We start from the raw sequence: 20,121 nt of genomic DNA on the forward strand, positions 1-20,121 counted from the left end.
CTGGTCTCTCAGAGGACCCTTCTGCTGAGGGTGAAGAGCAACAGGTAGTGATTGCTACCACACCAGTGCTCTGACAGCAGCACTGCACCAGCTGGGACTGTGGGACCTCATCCATGGGATGAGTTGAGAGCTGGAGAACCAGGGAGTGCTCAGCAGGGCTTGCTCACCCTTTTAACAGTCCTCTATGGCCTCTATGTCATTAACAGCACAGCTGTCCTTCACTGCTTTCCAAATGTGTCTCACAAAATGTTGCACTGAATCTTCCTGTTGTCATTATTTATAAACTGCAAAAAGGATCAACAAGAATTAGATGATTAGCATGTGTCTTAATCTGTGATGAGAATATATATTGTCATGATAACATACAGAGTGAAGCGTACAAATCCCTCCTCATCTCAAATGGGAAGACAGCCTGGAACAAATCCCAACAAATTATGTCTTTCATATTCACACAGATTAACTTGCTGCTACTGCTTCTAAATTTCTATTCCGTTCAACTGCTTCTTTGCAAACTTCTGTGTTACTTCCAGACTTTGCATTTGACTTCCTTGAATGGCATCTAGCCATGGTTTCCTACATGTGGGGAGACCAGCTGCCCACGTGCTGCTGGAATTAATCTTTTCCATAGGACAAACAGGTTTGTAACTCTTTACCCTGCTGAGATAACAATTAATTGAGCAGTTTCTTTATAAATAAGGAGGTAGGACTTGTGGTCTTCCTTAAAGACCATTGTCTGCACTGAACTTTCAAATGACCCACACCATTATTCCCAGAAACTTGTGCTCTGTGTGTGACCCAGTACAAACAGAAGCCACATTCATCCCAGTATTAACACTCTTGTGATCTCAGCAGACCTGGGAGACCAAATGTCTGGAGGAGACTCTTCTGGTGTGGACCTGCAAGCACAGCCAGGCACTCCACTTTCCTGCTCACTTCTCCCCTGGAGACTGGAGCAATGTTTGCAAACTGAAATGATGCTGTTGCTGCATCCCGTAGGCACTTCCCTGCTCTGTGCAAGCTTGAGGATTTCTTCCATACACAGTGTAAGCTTTGCAGTTTCAAAGATCTAATCTAATAATAGATTGGTCTACATTTGTGGCATTGCCAGAAAAAGGCATATGTTGTCAGGCAGTCAAAGTCAGCAACAGTGCTTCAGTGGAAATGTGCTTAAACACTGAGAAGGCAGAAATCCAAAATAATCCATCCAAGGCTTGGCTATTAGGAAACTAAAAATACTGTCTTCCTACATATAGGCTTTCCACATGTACTTAGAGAAATACTGTTTGTCTGATGTCTCGAAATTATTAAAGGGTAATTCTTTTCCTTTCTTGGATTTGGTATGATAATGGACGATGCTGTTGGCATTCAGCTTGTTGAAGTCTGGTTTAAGAGGAAATAGAAATTATTGAAATAACTCCAATGGAAGAGGCATGTGTAGTGTAATGTGGGAGCGAGAGATGACACTGAGTTCCTTTTTCCTATCACACAAGGTTTGCAATTCCAATTTTTCATGTCTAGATTTCCTCTGGGAAAAGAATGTATCACTGGCTTGAACTAAATGAATGTATACCACAAGAACCACTGGTCTTCTCTATGCTGGTGAAAGACTTCGCTTTTAAATTCAGATGGCTCTGTGGTCCTGACCTTTTACAGAACTGCATTGAGTTGGGGATTGGGCTTTGAGGTGGTATATGAAGATATGAGGTTTTGACATGAGTTCTGAGGCAGCAATTATAGGATTTCATGTGTATATATCCCTTAAATATCAGCGTATTTAGATGTGTGGCCAGAAACTGGCATCTATCACAATCATTCTTCTGCTAAGGTCAGTGTGTGCTCACAGACACTTATTACTGTTCTAGTAAAAAATTCTTCCATAAATGCCATCGCAGATCAGGAAAGGTTAGGTTTTTAATATTAATGTTTTCTCCTTTAGGACCTCTAGTTTCTCAGCATGCATGTGACTCAGTCAAACAAAGAGTTTTATTTCAGTGACTTCTTGTCTAGGGAATTCACCCACTGCAACAAATACTTCTGCCTGCTGGTACCCACCTGAAGCAGCATCCCAGAAATCCTTTTTGCCCAGCTTGTATTATCCCTTGCACTGGTAGCAGCCTCGTGCAATTTAGAAGTGATGGTAAAAAAATTGAGCTGCTGCTATTTTCTGCTTCTTTTGGCACTATTCCTGGAGAGAGTTGAGTTGGTAAATGTGGCTGTCACAGCAGCTATTACCAATGACACAAAATAATTAAGTTGTGGTTTCTGTTGTGGTGGGGCCATGTCTGTATTTTATAATGCTCTGTCTGTGCTAGGAAGGAGTGTTCTGCTTGATTGTTGTGATGGATGCTTCCAGGAAAACAGGACAGGTCTCTAAAGGCAGGTTGTCTAATGCTTTCCATGTTCATGAAATCCTGTTGGTTACATGGCAGCCCGCTAATTGAACTGTGTGTTGTTTCCTCTCAGTTTTCTGATGAGGTGGTGAGGAGGGCAGCATCCATCTCATTTTTCTTCCTGCTGCTTTTGGAGGGGATAGCTGCTATGTTTCTTCTTTTAAGCCAGTCAAAAGAATGCTGAACCCAGGTTTTCATCTGATTCTTTATGAAATGAATGCTTTCATTTTTTGATGTCTTGAGCCACCAGTACGGGATTCCAGACTTTCAGAAGTCTTGAAGACTTTTGGACACAGATGCTCAGCAGTGTTGAGAAGCCTTGGTAGTCTCTGGTTCTTGAATCCTGCTGAACTCTGCTTCATGCAGAAATTACACTGTGAAGATGCTGTAAAATCTGGGGGCCTGGAGAACAATCTGTTTCTTCTCTCTTTCTTTTTAAATACTGGACTTTTTCTAGTATTTAAAATATTTTCTGTATGTTGTCTCAGATAAATTTGAGAGTATTGTAGTGTAACTGTGAAATTCTGCTCTGTGGCTCTTAGAGACACATGCTCTTCCTGCTGCACCCAATTTAGAGGGAATAATTTTTCCTGGTCTTAGGCAACAAGCACAGTCAGTCCATGTGCTCTGGCATTCTCCTGGAGGGGCAGGGAGCCCTGTGGGTGTTGAGGATGCTGGCCAGCACTGTGCTGATGCTCTGCTGAAGGTGAACATGAGCTTGCAAAATGTCATGCTGACCTTCCTGCCATTGCTGGGAACCAGCTAGATGGAAACTGGGTTTTTTTCAGTAGATGTTGATGTACATATGTTGGTGTGTCAGGGAAAAAAAAACCTTTTCAGCTATATGTGGTGTTAAGCCTTAAGGCTGAAGCTTTTTTTGTTTGTGTGTCTGCAGTGGAAGAATCCCATGTCACATTGGATTTGTATCTTCTGTTAGAGGTGACATTGTGTTAAATGGTGGAGGAGCTGGGGGTGCTGCACTGCACATGGCCTGTGATGTCAGAAGATGGAGCAGAACAGAGGCCACAGGGGTTGAGCAGGGGGACAGCTCAGCCTTGTGTCCATTGGCTTGATGGCTGCCACCATTCTTCTGTGGGAACACCCCTGGAAGGGGAGAGGACCAGCACAGGAAATTGGGAAAAAGCCAAAAGCCTCTAAAGGAGCAAAGAAGAGGTACTGGGGCTTGGTTTAGAGGTTAGATGTCCAACCTTGAAAGGCAGGAAACTTCAGTGGGCAAAGAGGTGCATGTGTGAACCATGGAAATGCTTTTGGAGGGCGCTGGAGTGAGCAGTCAGTGAGCAAAGTTTTTTGCTCTGTGTCAGTGCAACACAGCAGGTCCTGGATGCAATGGGAAGCCTTAAGGGATATGGTAATTAGGAAAAGTAACTAAGAACTAAGTAATAAAAACAATAAGACTTTTACCAGCTTCATTGTGCATAGGCAGGCAGCAGGGAATATGGGTCACACAGTATGAGCTACCCAGAAATAAAATTCAGGTCTGTTAATGCCTCAGGCCTCTCCATAAACATCAGACTGTGACTCTTTCCTTCAGCACAGCTTGGATGGGAAAGGATTTCCATTTTAGGTGGAAGATGAAGCTCTGCTCAGTCCAGGTGCTAATCATGTTCTCCTGCTGTTTGCCTTTGCCAGGTGCAAGTTCTTCAGCCTCACAGAAACCCCTGAGGACTACACCATCATTGTGGATGAAGAGGGCTTCCTAGGTAAGTGTCAGCACGTGCCACTTTTGTATCCAGCATGGGATGGATGAGGAAAACATGTCATCTCACTGAGACTGTAAACCAGAATGTTTGTAAAACAAGTCTGTTTGTAAGTGCTGGTAGTGCAGCTCTGAAAGGTGCTTTGATCACTTAAGCACACTGTCTCTGCTGCCATGCTGTACAAGGCAATTCAGACATGGAATATGAATATATTTGAACACTGGGAGAGGGTCACACACAAGTCTTAAAGAATAGTTTAAGGAGGTTTGAAAAAGCAAAACCCTCTGCATACAATTGCATTAAAATGAGCTGGCCTGTGTCCCCAAGCCTCCATCAGTGTACCACATCTTGCATTTCTAGCTTCTGTTAACCCCTGTCTTTGAAAGGAGCTCTTCAATAGTTTGTACCATCCCTACAGCCTGCACAATGCTGTGGGGTTTGGGCTCCTTTGGCTCATCTGTGTAAGCTGTGATTTATCCCCCTTTCCTACACCCAGCTCTCCCTGTACTAATTGTGCCGTCTTTGCCTGGGGTGGCTGAAGGGGTCAATGGTGGAGTTGGTTGTGTGTCACAGAAGGTGGCTGGCATGTGCTTGAGAGCTGCAGATTCTTGGCATTGTGCAAGAGCTGATGTAGAGAATGGTTTGGCTTTGTAAATGGAAATAGTTTGTAATAACCTTTCTCATGTGTGGAGGTTTTGTTTGTAACTGTGTTATTGAGGTGAGGGAATGAGGAAGTGTTGGGCAGCTGTTGTTATTTTTGTTCAGTTACTCCTTCTGTGTTTGGAATCAAAAGTCAGAGAAAATTCGTTAAAGTATGAAAAAAGAGGGTTTCATTCCTGAATAGGAATTAACTCTTGAAAACCTTCTTGTGATACTGTAATATTCAATGGTTTTGTAATATCCAAACTACAAGGAGAAAATTGGAAACTACATCATCTTTATTTAGTACAGAGTTCTATGATCAGTAACCTTGCTGAAGTTGCCCCTTTTCTGCTTCAGGAATACTCACAAACATGATAGAGCAAACTACATTTTAGACCAGTACAGTGGTACCTAAACATTTTAGTAAATTAATTACTAGACTGAGAATGCTGAATAGATCTTTACAGCTGTATCTGTTTATAATTTGGGAGCTTTGAGGTTTGATTGAAAGTCTATGCCATGTACTTTTGATCCCAGAAGAGGTGACAGAGGGTTCTGCTACCAGAGTGTCCCTTGTTGTATTTTTTAAGGGGCATATACCCAAGAATTTTACTGCCAGTGGTAGTGTCAGCTTTTTTGTTATCAGTGGCAACTGAAGAAAATCAATTCTAATTTGGTTTTGCCATGATAGTAGGATGCAGAGCCTCCCTCTAACAGTTTCATTTTAAGTGAAGGCTCACTAAAGGCGGAGAAGGTTTCTGGGTTATTTTTCAAGGGGCACAGCACATGGCACAACAAGGAACCCAGGGAGTCTCATTCTTAGGAGGGAGTCTGTGTTATTGAACCTGCAGGTGGGATGTGCCAGGTGGATGCCCCTCTCCAGCATCATGCCTGTGTCTGACATCCATGGCACTCCTTTCTCTGCCCACTTGGCATGACATAGATTTTTCAATTCAGTCACTGGTGACAAGTTGAATTGCAACTACTCCTGTAGAGCCTCCAGCAGCCACACTGCTGTTTATCTCCCTGAAGTTATAGTAGTTTGAAACAAAGGTGAGCTCAAGCAGTTGTCTGGCTCATCTGTACTGAGGCCTGTTGCACTGTGCACCATTGGTTGTGCTCTGAGCAAATCCCAGCTCTGGCACCACCACTGTCCTCAAGAAGCTGCATGTCCCAGGTTGTCTCTGTGAACCAGGCAGTGCTGCTGCAACTCAAAGTCCTCTCTGGATCTTCTGTTACTGTGGCTCTCTCTGCCACCTGAGCTTGGTGCTGAAAGTCACAGTGCTCATGTACCTTCCTGTGTCTGGTTTGGGCACAGAACATCCCTGGGTTTTTTTCAAATATACCACATGCAGTTGGGCTGCTAAAGCAGGGCTTTGCAGGAGACAAGATCAACTTCCAGGCAGTGCATGGGAAGGAGGGAGAATGCTAAGGCCACCCTCTGCTACAGGTGTGGAAGCCAGGTGCAAACCCACCCTGCAGTAGTGTCACAGAGCTGCTGGCTTCATCACCTTTTGTGTGCTTTCCCTTGTAAGTGATGATCTGCTGGTGAGACCACATCCTGCTACCCCTCCTGCCACAGCCCCCATATCCTTTGGGTTTTGTCCAGCCCATGTTCTTTTTTATGAATTGTCAGCACCATGTCCAAAGCTTTATCTCAGGGTTAGCCCTGTGTGCAGTTCCATCCCTGCCCCTCAGTTCTGTGTGGTATAAGCTTTTCATAGTCTGGAGAAGTCCAGGGAAGTCACATTCTAGCTAGAAATGTCTCAGCAAGAGAAAGTTCACTTTGTATAGCCTGTAATCAGCACATGGGCTTGAACAGAATCAAAATCTCTGAGTTGCACCATCCCACCTTTTTACAAAACAGTACCAATTATGTCTGCCTCGAGTGCATCAGCTGCCTCTTGTCCTGAGTAGTGAAGTGCCAAATTCAGCTCAAGAATTACAGGGTAGATCTGCACCTTTGATGAGCAGTTCAGATAGCAAATCCAGCAGTAAATGATCTCCTTTTTCTTTCCAGGTAACTTTTTTTCTTGCAGTGCTTAACAAACTCAGTGCAGGTCTCTGAAGGATAGGTTTTTCTGTGTGGGAAATGAGAATCTGTCTTTCTCAGGCACCTGTATGAATTTCTGCTGCAGCAGAAATGAGAAGGTTCTGTTAGCTGGCATCTTCCATGTTAGCCAAGCCCCTTTCTCCTGCACATCACAAATACCACTGATGGGAAAAGAGCAGGCTGAAGAAATACAAGCACTTCCATCAATCCTTGAGGTTAACACTTAAAACATACTGACATGCAGTAATCATTCTTAACTATTTTGTCAAAAAATAAACCCTAGGCTTGTTGCACTGAGAGCAGCAAGTTGGGCTGGTAAAGCAGTAATTCTTTTTTCTCCCCAGAAAATGTCCACAGTGCAAAGCTGTAACCTGCTTAAGCATTCATTGTGCTGAAAGGGAATGGCTACAGCCTAATTCTTGGCTTTAATTCCCTGGTGGTAAGGTGGGGATTATATTTGCACAGAACCTTGTTTGTTCCAGTGGCTGTTTCTTGGGCTTTGGCCTGCTAATGAGAAAGAATTTTATTCAGCAAATAATCCAGGGAGCTGTGCACAGAAAGCTCTTTTCCTGGCTGATACTGAGATGAACTAGGAGGAGAAGTTTGACCATGGGCCCTCCTTCATGTGTGGGATCTCAGTCTCTCAGAACTGGGGTGCAGGGTGAACCAGACTACCCCTGGGGGGCTCGGGAGTCCTGGAATGTTGCCAGAAATGTCTGGTGGCTGGACTTTGATCCCACATGGGAGATGACATCAGTATGAGGACGGGAGGATTTCACTGGGGTGAATGGTGAAGGGATAAGTTAATTGGAGTGTGAGATACAGGGTTTAAGATCCCTGTACAGGGGGGTCTAGAGAGGCAAGATGGAGGTATTGGGGCGTGCCCTTCTCCTTCTTCTTCTTCCTCTAGGCCTCCATCTTCTGTGGTGGAGTTGGCACTCCGGGATTGGACCTTACTAGGGGAACACTGGTTAATAAGGATAGAGGGTATTGGAGAAAAATGATAAATATTGTATACGTAACTCCGGGTATAAAGATAGACGACCGCCCCAGGGGCTCTCAGTGTGTGCCCATGGCTGACTGCTGAGCAGAACTCTGTCAGGCCAAGAGAAAATCTTTTAGATAAGCAATTAATAAACACCGAGACCGAGAACAAATCTGAAGCTTCCTCTCGTCCTTTCGAACCCGGGGGCCCAAGGCCATCTTTGGGCTTTTCCCAGACCATCTAAACAGCACCAAAATCCAACATTCATGAAGACAAATGTCTCAACTAGTGGGGTGCTTGGACAGCCATGGATGGTCCTGGCATTTATCCCCCTGCTGCACAGCCAGCACATGGCAGAAAGGTGGAGTGAAATACAGCAATATTTGTTTGGCTGGTTTGCTTTTTTCTCCAAAGTTTGGCTGAAAGCAGGAGCTGTTTGTGCATGGGCAGGTACACCATGGCCCCATGTTCTCTGCATGGTCTGTTCCTTTTTCAGAGAGCAGCAAGGACAACTCACTGTCTCTGGGAAGCTGCATGAGCAGAGCTCCTAGCCTGTGGTCTTGCTGATTCCAGTAGTCTCTGTTCATCAAAGCTTTTAGCTTTTACACACTGAATTGAAACACATGCCATCACACCTGGAGGTAGCCATCATCTTGGAAACCCTGTTTGTATGCACTGGGAGCAGCTGCATAAATGGGGCCTGGGACAGTCTGTCACCCTGGTGAAGCTGTCCTGAAGATGGATTATTGTAAAGCAACGTGTTGCTAACATTTTCAGGGTGAGGTTACTGGCTTCCCAACTTTGGCACTGGGTTGGTGTCCCTTGTGTGCAATCTCTCATGTGTGCAGTGAACTTTGAAGATACTGAAAAAGAAATCAAGTGCTAGGGTCAAAGGAGGAGTGAATCACTGGGACTTTCAGATTGGTAAACATGCATATTCTAGGTTCAGGGAAATTTGGGGTGAGGGAAACACATCACCTTCATGTATTCTGGTCTTCTTTCTCCTAGAACTGGTAAGCCCATTTCATGTAGATTATTGCAGTCAGCAGACCTTAGATCCTGGCTGATCTCTTCTGGATCAGAACCAGAGAGGAAAAGCCATTTCATTTCAGTACTGAAGCAGCAGTGAGAAACATCCTTCTGAGATGCAGATGCACTGTGTAAACACTGAGCAAGGCTCTTGGTCTCCTCACACTGAGGTTCATCTGCAAGATGGGCATGACAGTCCTTCCTTAAACCTTCTTTGGCTGCCTAATATGGCTAGTAACTTCTCTAGCCAGGAATCCATTCATTGACACATTTTTAGGAGGAGATTCTTAGTCTCAGCTCATACTTCATAATAAATTGTCCAGTACATTAAAAATAATGGAACTATTTGAACTAACTCAGCTAGTTATAGTGGCAGAAAAAAATTTCATTCTAATAAGAAAAGGATAAAAATGAAAAAATCATCTTGCTGGCAGTGCTTTGTTTTGATAACCATCATCCTCAGACACACCTGTCTGACCTTGGATTCAGGACCATCACATACTTTAGTACCACATTGAGTTCCTATTTCAATAACATCAAAATGGTAAATTGCTTTCAGTGTCCTCTCTCCTTTTTGTATATTAACTGGGTGAGAAAACAGCTTATAATTAAGTCCAAGCCCAGAGCCCATCCAGCTAGGAGCAATCTTTATTTAAAGTCACAGAGGGAAGCAAGCTAATAATTGCATCTGGTTTTCTGAATATTCCTTCAATAACTATTTTTATTTTATTTTTGATTGCCCAGTGACTAGGCCTTTGTATCTGAGGCACAGTGGCATGAGTTGCTTGCTGGCATTTATAGTGTTAGATTCCTCCCCCGGATGGCCAGGAGTGCCTGTGGTTGCTAGGCAGAATGTGTTTTTCTCTACTAAACACTTGTACAATCACTCTCTTCTCATCTCTGTATTGGCTAGACTATGCTTTGTCTGGGGTTTTTAGGTTTTTAAATAATGTTGTATTAATGACCTAAATTCAAATTGAAATGTGGGGATTTGGTTATTGCCTTATTAGAAATATGTGCTTGATTAGGGAGGCTTTTCCTGCAATGCATCTCTGCTGATATGGATCAATAAACATTTTGGGGCTCTGTGATTATGTGGGATTTCTGCCCTCTCCCAAGAGGCAGTAGGTTTTGGTGGTTAAAGCTTTTGGGGGAAGGGAGGAAAATGAGAAATAAATAATATTGCAAGGTCTGCTTTGCGTCACATGGGGAAAGGAACACTTCTTCTCAGAGCTTGTATGTGAGTGGGTTTGCAAATTTTGACAGCATATATTATTCCTTATGTTTGTAACCTGCCACATAAAGTCTTTTGGTTCAGTTTCTCTGCTCACTCCTATTTAAAGAAGTACTGCATAAATAATACATATTTTTCACTGTTTCCTCCAGCAGATGGGTGTGTATTGATATCTATTTTTGTTTCACAGCCTGTGGTGAGAAAGCCAAGACTTCTCTTCCTGAACCACTTGACTGGCCATGATTTCTTCCTTTAAATTTATTACATCTTGGCTGCTTCCTAGTACTTTCCTAAGTCCAAGATAAATGAGCAGATAGATACCAGGGCTCATTTTTATCAACCCCTCTCATAAATGCAGGACCTACAAAGCTTTTCTGACTGAAACAATGGAACAATTCATTGAAATTTTAGATCGGGATGCAGCTCAACAGAAAAGTAGCAGCCCTCCTTATTTTTTTTTTCACTGGAGAGCATTTGACCATCTACTTGTTCTTCCACTGGTGCATTTCTGGTTTTTTCTGAAGGGTTGATTTTAGGGGAGAGGGTGGCTTGCCTTGCTTGTATTGGAGTCTGCCAGCTATGAGGAGACATGCCAGGATGCTAAATGTGCAAGGAAGGGCCAAGGCTGAACACATGCTCTAAGAACTTTTGAAGCATTTATATATTGTGAGTGCTGGTAAGACTGTGATTTCTCATCTTTCCCTACTTTTTAAGTGAATTTTATATGGAGCACTTTGTGAGAGATGGGTAAGTGCTGTTGCCCCCTGTCAAAGGCTGAGAAGTGAAGCTCAGGGAAAGCTGAGAAATCAGTGGTACCAGCAGCAGAATGAGTCCCTTTTCCCATGGCTGAAAACACTCAACCATCAGTTCCCAATCTTTGCTAGCTGTGAATCTACTTTACATTTAAATCATACTTTTCTCAAGTTCACAACCTGGACAAGGAAGTGGATTTCCTCCACCTTGACATCTCATAAATGCTATGGCCAATCTAGAAATGGAATCTTCAGTAGCCCATGGGAAAATCAGTCTGTCATCTTCTGCAAACAGAGAAAACATCTCTTTTGTGGTAATCATTGCAAAATTCCAGTGTGCAGCAGTGCCTGGGGTTGGTCTCTGAGTGGGTTTGCCAGATGTTCTCATGAGTGCAGGAGATGCCTCAGGTTTCCTAAGGATCAGCAGTCATTCATCAAGGTGAGAAAATTTCTGTTCCTGACAGGCTTGGAGGATTCCCCTGATCAAGTGAGATTGGAAAACTAAACAAACTTAAATCTGTCTGTACCCAGACAGAGACTCTCAGGCCCAAAATCAGCTATGTTTTCTCCTGGTACCAGTGATCAGTCTTTTCCAGCTTTCCAGGTACAAAATCTCCAGAACTAATGATGGATCAAGGGTAACTCATAACCCCAGGTGCAATGTGTCTAATTGTTTGGTTTTCACTAGAATCAGTTGAAATCCTTCTGTCTGACTCTAGAAATGCAGGCTGATGCATGTGCAAACCAGAAGTTCTCTTTTGAAGAGAATTTGCTTGATGCTTTGAGCTAATTCTTGTGCAGTTAAAACAAAGGGGGATGTGGTCATGGGAGGTCCTCAGGACAAGGTGAGAGATGAGAAGTCCATGTTCTCAGAAGGCTGATTTACTATTTTATTTATATTATATTATATTATATTATATTATATTACATTACATTACATTACATTATATTATATTATATTATATTATATTATATTATATTATATTATATTATATTATATTATATTATATTATATTATATTATATTATATTATAGATACATCAGAAGGCTGAACAAGAATATAATGAAAGCTCGTGACTGACTCCTCGGAGTCCAACAGAGCTGATGGTGATTGGTCATTAATTAAAAACAATTCACATGGAACCAATCAAAGATGCACCTGTTGGTAAATGATCTCCAGACCACATTCCCAAGCAATCAGATAATTGTTGTTTTCATTCTTTTCTGAGGCCTCTCAGCTTCCCAGGAGAAAATCCTGGGCAAAGGGATTTTTCAGAAAATAGCATGGTTACAGGTTTTGTTCTTTGATGCAGAATTAAGCTGATGGTGACACAGTGGCCAACCATCATCTTCTTCAGGCTTTTGGACTGATAATCACAGTCTAGGGTTTGTGGAAGGGCTTCTCCAAGGGCAAGTAAGCCTTTCTCAAGGGAGCAACTTTGTTGTTGCAATCACAAGGTGAAGGCACAGGGAACCATTCAGAGCACTCTGGTGAAGCTCATAGGTCTGCTGCAGGCTTTTCTGTTTCACCTTGGACAAGTCTCTCATTGTGTCTCAGTTTCCTCATCTTAGAAACAGAGATAATCCAATTAAATCACCTCCTAATAGGTCTTGTAAAGATTAATTAGTAAACATGTGGAAATGCTTTGATAATGTGACAGGCAAAGGCCATTGTAAATAATGACTGAAGAAGTTTCTGTCCCTCAGGATTCCCTTTTACAATGGGTGCACTTGCAGCCTAAGGAATAAATCAGGTCTGTAGTGGAAGAGATTAGAGATTATGGCAGGAAAAAATACCCTTTATGGGGAAAGTTACATAATCTTTTAGAAATCTCATATTTCAGCTTTTAATCTTGCACAGGATTAATACTCACAACATCAAGGTAACAGTCATACAGTTAGGAATTTAGTGAGTCTATCTTCAAGTCTTGGGGGTTTTGCTATTTTATTTGAAAATGCAGTAGGAATTGTAAATGTAACCAATTGCATTGGTTCTTCGTTTGATATTCTTTTATTTCTGTGGGTGTGGCTTTTCAGTGGAACATCCCAGCTGTGTCCCCTTGCTGGCAGTGACCAGAGCTGTCCCCATTGCCTCTGACTGTCTGGGCTGGGTCCTCTCCACCCCTGGCTTGCAGAGTCTGTGAGCAAAGCCTTTGCCAGGAGTTTCTGAAACACAGGGAAAGTTTTGTCAGGAAGTGGGAAATCTGCTGATTTCTGCAGTTCCTGTTACTGCACTGTCAGAGACAAAACCCTCAGTTCTTCTGGGCTGTGGATCCCATTTGCTCATGAAGCAGGGGGAGCAGAGGCTGCCATGGCAATGCTGTCCTGGCTGGGAGCAAAAAGCCATGGTTGACAGGCTGGGAAGGACCCAGCTGTTGATCATAGCACGGAGATGGCACTCAGGAAACAATCCTGCACAGGACAAATGCACCCACAGCCATGCTCTGAACACATCTTGAGCCAAACTTTTAATCTTCATTGCTTGTCAGTAAAGGAAGAAGCCAATTTTTGCTCCCTTCTTCATTCTCATGAGCAAATGTCAGCTTTTGGAGATTGAATCTGGTTTTAATTTTCCAGGTTTGCTCGTTATTAGTGCAGTGCTATCCTGTGAAGAGGAAGAAAGAGAGCAGCCTGATTTCCTGAAAACTGCCCAGAGCCTAACCTGGATTTGCCCTCCCAACCCAGCTCTCCAGTGAGAGTGGACATAATGATTATTTTTGGAATCTACCTTCCCATGTTCCACATTTTTAGCCAAACATAATAATGATGCTTTGTTTGTGGAGTATATTCATACTTCCTCTCTTTTGTGACCTCTGTGAGGTAAGAATTATTTTCTCCCTCATATGAGGAAACTGATAAAAAGGAGACCAAATTACTTGTTTCATGTCACATACATACTCTGTGGGACAAATCAGATTTTGCCTTAACTGGAAGCCCAAACTGACTTATCTACTTATCTGCACTTCAAAATCAGACTTTATTTACCACTGTATTGCAATGACCTGAATATCTGTTCTGAGACAGTGCTGTGAAATTGTCATTTCCTCATGATCCTCCAGGTCATCTTTAGGGAGTCTGTCATCCCTCTGTGTCCATGGCCAGGTGGGAGCTGTGCTGACACATTAGAACAGCTTTTGTTTATAGACTTGACTTTCCTGTGCAATACCTTTTATTGCTGGGTCAGTGTCTGGCCTGCCAAGAACTTTGTCTCTTTCTCTTCAAATCAGACTTTGATATTAGTCTGAGATTTTTGTTTTGTGCAACAGAAATTACAAGTGGAAGGAGGCCACCAGAAACAGATTTTCCCAGGTGAGTATTTTTGTGCATTTCACGGACTGCACCATTTTCACTAGAATGCACTTCTCCTTTTTGTTTAATTCTTAAAAATTGTTAACCAGCTTAGTTTTTAGATTGCTGACAAAGTTTCAAGTTACAAGGATTGTAAGAGGAGAAGAAATTGAAATGAGATGAAAGCAGGGATTTCTGTATAAGCATTTCCTTTTATCAGTCCTTGGTTGCTTTCTTAGTAGACAATTGTAATGGAGCTCTTTCCTCAGGAGGTGCTGCTGCTTTCAGTGGAGAGAAAGCAGCCTTGTGATATATGGATTTGCAAGTTCAGCCCCTCAAGAAGGACCAGTGTTTGTTATCCTATGGCCTGATTGAAAATGATAGTTGCATGCCCTAGTTAAATGTTGAGTCCCTTGGAAAGCAGAGGGGATGCTTGTCAGAGTCAGGATTTCAGAGCTGGGCTATGTGTTTGTACAGCTTTATTTAATTCCAAGTTACCCTTGGGTTATTTAATTTCCTGACAGCTGCAAAAACAGTGTTCTCAGATAACAATGGTTTCTAATTAGGCAATATGCCTAAAATGGTAGAATGTTTTATTTTGACCGTGACACTGATGTTTTGTATGCAGCTTGAGGATGAGAAAGTTGAGCAAGCTGGACTTGCAGCTTCCTCTGGCAGAGCTGTGTCTCCTGTGATCCCCAGTGAATAATGCTAAAGGCATGGCCTCTCCTCTGTCCCTGCACTTCAAACACCTCTCATTGTTTTGGGCTGTGTCATCAGTAAATCTGCCTTTCAGCTGGAACCACCTTCCAGAAATATGTTTTATCAGCACAGCAGGACTGGCATGACTTGCATAGCTGAGGCTACAGAGCATTCCAGGGTGAAGAAAGCAGGTGAGATTTACCTGTAGCTGAGGATTTTAGCTTTTTGGGCATTTTGTTACACTGCATAGCTGCCCAAGTGTGGCTTTCATGGCTCAGGCACTTGGTACAAAATCAGTGATAGAAATAAACATACAAGTAAACTATTCTTCAAAATCATTTATTCAGTTTAGAAAGAGTGTTAGCATCAAGTTATCTTAATTAGATCCTGACATGATTTCTGCTTGTGGAAGGTTTATGCTTTGGGCTGTGCTATTTGATGATCTCTAAATTCCCTCCTGTGACAGCAAAAAGTGGCTGTTGGCAGGTCTGTCACCTCCTTTAATTCTTAGACAGCCCTTGAAGTCTTGAATCTAAAAGAAAACGGGTAATTTTGTTCTGCTCTTTTGCTCCCTATTTTAATTCTTTTCCAGAGCTCACAACTCTGACAATTCCCATATCACTTCTTACCACTGCAGAACTTTTTAAGTTCATTGTTTAAGATCCTGCTCATATAACCATGATGCAGAATTGCACCTCTCATAAATCAAATGCCTACTTAAAAGTTTTGCAACTTAATTAGGGGTTTGCAGACCTGAGTCAGAGTTTATCCCTCCCCTTCCGCTGAGCACTATTTATCATGTCCTGTACCACTGACCAGGGGCTCTTTGGAAGGTTTCTCTTTGGATTCTCTTTAGCCATTTGCTTTTAGGTGCCTGATCCTGCCCAATACCATAATACAATGAAAGAGAGATTACTGCATCAACTACAGTGTAAATAACAGTGAAAAATTATTCTCTGTAATAATCTGGCCTTGCCCAGTTCTTTTGAGGTGCTGGTGTCTTTGAAAGAGCTGTGGGTGTTGGCTCAGATTGGCTGGTGGCTATATGAGCAGTGTGTAAGGAAGGTGATCTCACACCTCTGTGTGAGATCAGCAGGGATGGGAGATGAGCAGGAAGTTTTTATTCTTCTTTCCCCTCTACAGTTTCCTACCAGTCAGTAACTGAGGGATTCCTAAATTACAGGTTGAATCTGCATCACCATATTTAATGGCTATCAGTATATCAATCCACCACAGAGTTGTCTAACCCCTTATGAAGCCTCTTCATTCTTTTGGTCTCCATGGCATCCTCTGTCAGCACTCTGATAATTTCACTGGGTTTCAGGTGTCTGTTTGCACTCTAGCATGATGTCTGTGGTGTGACTCAGTTCTCCTCCCAACACTTCTTAAGGATCTTTGAGCATCAACTTGTTGTTTCTCAAAGAACTATCCAAAGTGTCTCCAAGACTCTTAGGAAAGAGGATAAACAGAGCCATAATAAAAAATACAAAATAACAAAAGTTGTGCCAGGTTATCCTGCTAATGTTCCTCCATGGAGAACTGACTACTTATCATTATTTTTCTTAAAAGTCCAGTGGAAGATCTTAACTTTCTAAGACAAATTCTGCCTTTTGATGAGCTGTTTCACAATGTATCTTCCCTTAAAATCCTATCTGTGACAGCTGTATTACAGTTATAGTGCACTTAACAGAAAATATCCAGTAGATTTTCTCGTGGTAGAGAAGAATAAAATCCTAAAATAAGAACAATTTATCCCCAGAAGACAAATCAAAAGAATTTACAATATGTGTGGGTTCATACCTCCCTCTGTCTTTCCCCCTCCCTCTCTCTATGAATGTCCTTATGAGTTTGAATCATGTATATAAATCCTAAATCCTGACTAGAATCAAAGTTAGGTGTAAGATGCAATGTGCTTCCTCAGAGATGCAATTAGCTTCCTTCAGAGTAGCATAAAAACTCAGGTTTATTTTCCTCCATAATCCTTCTCCAAGATTTCTGCACACCATGTAGGCACAGTGGTAAACACGTTCCCAGTTTTGCTTGTCCATTTTGCTTCTGTGTTTGCTCTCTCTGGGATTTCCATCACCATGTTCTACCAAAAGATTCTCATGTTTATTTTACAAGATTTACCAATCCCTCTTCAGTTCCAGCTTCCATACTTCCACATTTATTGAATTTTTACAGTTGGAAAGAACTGTATCTCCACACTCACAGTCTGCATTTATGTTTTGAGTTGGTTTTGGAGTACATTAAATTGAAGAGGTTGATAAAATGTGAGAGGTGGCTTCTCAAGGACTGGCAGCCTCAGCAGCACTGGCATTGTGGCTCACAAGCCCTTGGAGGGTCCCAGAAACCTGATTTCTTTATCTTTGTGTCTTTCACATTGCTGAGCAGATTGCCAGCACTGAGTAACTGTTAACCTCTGGAGCCCTGCTGAAGTAACTGTATCTGTGAGGGATTTATTTCACAGTTGTTTTCTTCTGCTTCCCTGGGCTTGGTTAAGATGTTTATTTACTGAAACACTTTGAGCTGAACTTGTATACTTAGGAGTTGCCAATTTAAATACACATGTGTGTGTATATATTTAAATATATGTGTGTGTGTGTGTGTGTGTGTATATATATATAAAGCCTATGTATATTAGTGTATATACCTATATTTGTATATATTTATTCAGGGATAGAGAAGATGTTTCACAGAAATCATTTTTAGCTTTTCTTTTTCAGGAACTTGTCCTTAAATCCAGTTTAAAACTGAAAAATATGTTGGATTTTCACTACATAATATATTTCACTATAAAATATGTTGGATTTTTCACTGCCAGGACTATACCAAGTTTTTCTGTAGCTGGCAAGTTAAAAAAGCAGCTCACACGTGGGCACTGTCATCCATAAGTGAGTCAAGCCCAGGAGAGCAGGGAATCCTCAGGAGCTTGATGACAAGTTGTGCTCTGACCTCTTGAGTTCTGTTGTTGTACTGCTGACATCCTCAGGTTTTAAGTTTGATGAATTAAATGTTTTATTTTGTTTCTTTTAAAAGAATTAAGCTTTTGGAGAAGTGGGATGAAAATTTATGTGGACCATCATGTGGATAAACCTCTGTTGGATGCCTGTTTTTGCATTTTAGCCAGTGAACAAAAATAAAGTAGCCTCTTAAACAAGCTCTGTGCTGTTTGCAGCAGACAGGAGTGCCTGCTCTGATGGATGTTTACCATGGTTTTTCATGCTCTAAATAGAGCAGATAGAATTTTTCTGGCAAAATTCATTTTTAGAATTTGTATCAACAAATTCTTGACCTAGATGAGTGCTCCCAACATGCCACAATGTGCCTGGTTTTAGTGGCTTGTATGTAGCTTTCTTTACAAGGAAATGAATTTATGTATCCAAGAATCAAGGACAATCCATGAATCCATCTCAGATTGTCTCAGATTACCACCCATTTGGATGAAAGGAAACCACAAACTGAAACCAGTTTGCTTTCAAAAGTGCAATTTGTGTATCTCATAAACATGAAGTTCAAAGGAACTGCAGAATGTACTTCACCAACCCCAGAGGAAAATACCCTTGAGAACAGGAGGTTTAATGGCTCTTTGTGGAGTAATGATGCATCTTTAAGTCATTTGCACCCTCTTAATTTTAAGCATATTGAGCTGGGTTTTAGCAAGCCCCTTGTGCCTGAACATGGCTTCAGTATCCAAAAGATGAGGACCCCTTCCTGTCCTGCCCCATTGTCTTGGTTTGGAAAGCCAGGAGTCTGCTGAGGAAGGCAGAAGCCTCCCCTGAAATGGAGAATGTAAACCCTCCCCACCCCTCTGAATTGCTATAAATTTTAAATTAAGGGGCTCTCAGGCAAAAATATGGGAGCAGGAAATAACAGTTCTTTAATAGGGAAAAGAAAAAAAAATAAAAGTATAAAATAAACAATGCAGTACACTAGAACAACACTGACAGAGTCAGAACACAACCTGACACCCTGTGGGTCAGGGTGTTGGCAGCAGTCCCACTGGAATTGTGGCTCAGCCCTCCTGCAGTGTCAGGGGTGGTTCTGCTGGAGCAGGGATCCTGTAGAGAAGGATGTATTCTTCCTCTGAAGATCCAGGGGAAGAAGAGGCAGCTGCTGTTCCTCTGGGGAATCCAGTGGAGAAGCCATGCTGGTGTCTCAAAACCTCTGGATTATATCTGAGTAGGAATGCTTGGCTCCTTCCTCTGGGCTCACATCTCCCAATGGGATGCTGTAGTTCTTATCAGCCATGCAGGGACATTCAATAGTCTGTTATCAGCAGATGTCCCCTCCCAAGGGAGGTGTGAATGTGGTCACTCAAAGAGAGAGATAAGGCAAACTGCCCACTTGACAAAGGTAATCTGCCATACAGATGGTAATTGAAAACAACTTGCATTGCAATCTTCAACACCCATAGAAGTGAGGAAAGGCAGGTGGATGAGGCTGGCTCTTCACAGGGGAGGAGGAGGGCATGAGCAGATGTCTTCTCCACACAGGAGTGTCCTTGGGTGGCTTGGTGTCACTTGGGTTCTGTGACAAAGAGCATTGATGTTCTGCTGGCAGTGCAGAACACTGGGTATGGAGCAGGGCTGCTCTATACATGACACAAGGCATGGCTGGGGTACTCCTTGCAGAACATGCAGTGTTTCAAATGGTATTTGTCACTAATTCTCAGTCCTTACCCAGCTTCTCTAAAAAGTCACTTCAGCTGAGAAGTTTCTGGAGGGAAATTTACTGGGGAAAAATCCAGCCTGTTCTATAGAGATGCCTGTGCTTGAGTTCAGTAGGCTTTTGATGGACTCTTCCAGACTGGGACACTTTTGTTGTCAGTTTTGATTAGTTGGGCTCCTGGCACAGGGTGCAGTTTGCTTCCTTGTTTGAAAATGGAAAAGTGGTGCTTTGAAGGCACTCAGTGGAAAATTGGGTAAAGGAAAAGAGTTAAATACAGCTTTTCATCTGCTGCTTTATGTAGGCTTGAATTTTTTGTTTCTTTTGTTTTTCCTGCAGTGAGCTCAAGGCAGCTCCATGACTGGGTCTCCTAACCTCTGCCACAGGATAAAAAATGACAGTCATGTGGTCCAGGAAGCAAAAATCTGAAAGGCTCTTGTGTGTTTACCAAGTACTTTTTTCCAAGCTGCTATTACATCTCAGAGATTCTAGGTGGCAAGAAAGGTTTGAACAAAAATGCAGAAGGTCCTTATTGCCAAGATGAGCAGAAGGCAGAGAAGCTTTATGTGACCGATTTCCCCTCCAGAAAAGGGCATCATTGCTGATCTGTGTGTGACTAAGTTCAGTGACACTAGTGACAATAGTGACAATAATATCATT

The 20,121-nt window shown here is 42.3% G+C and overlaps 1 protein-coding gene across 1 annotated transcript in view; it reads left to right on the plus strand.

Annotated features, from left to right (window-relative positions):
- Positions 1-20,121, plus strand: part of CASTOR2 (cytosolic arginine sensor for mTORC1 subunit 2) — a 122,560-nt gene that overhangs the window by 59,547 nt on the left and 42,892 nt on the right. The window contains exon 2 of the mRNA XM_054287468.1: positions 4,041-4,111. Within this exon, the coding sequence (XP_054143443.1) occupies positions 4,041-4,111 (71 nt within the window). The remainder of the gene's footprint in view (positions 1-4,040; positions 4,112-20,121) is intronic.

This window comes from Melozone crissalis, unplaced genomic scaffold, assembly GCF_028551555.1.
Source record: "Melozone crissalis strain CALT ecotype California unplaced genomic scaffold, PUWL_Pcris_2 ptg000057l_1, whole genome shotgun sequence".
Classification (NCBI taxonomy): domain Eukaryota; kingdom Metazoa; phylum Chordata; class Aves; order Passeriformes; family Passerellidae; genus Melozone; species Melozone crissalis.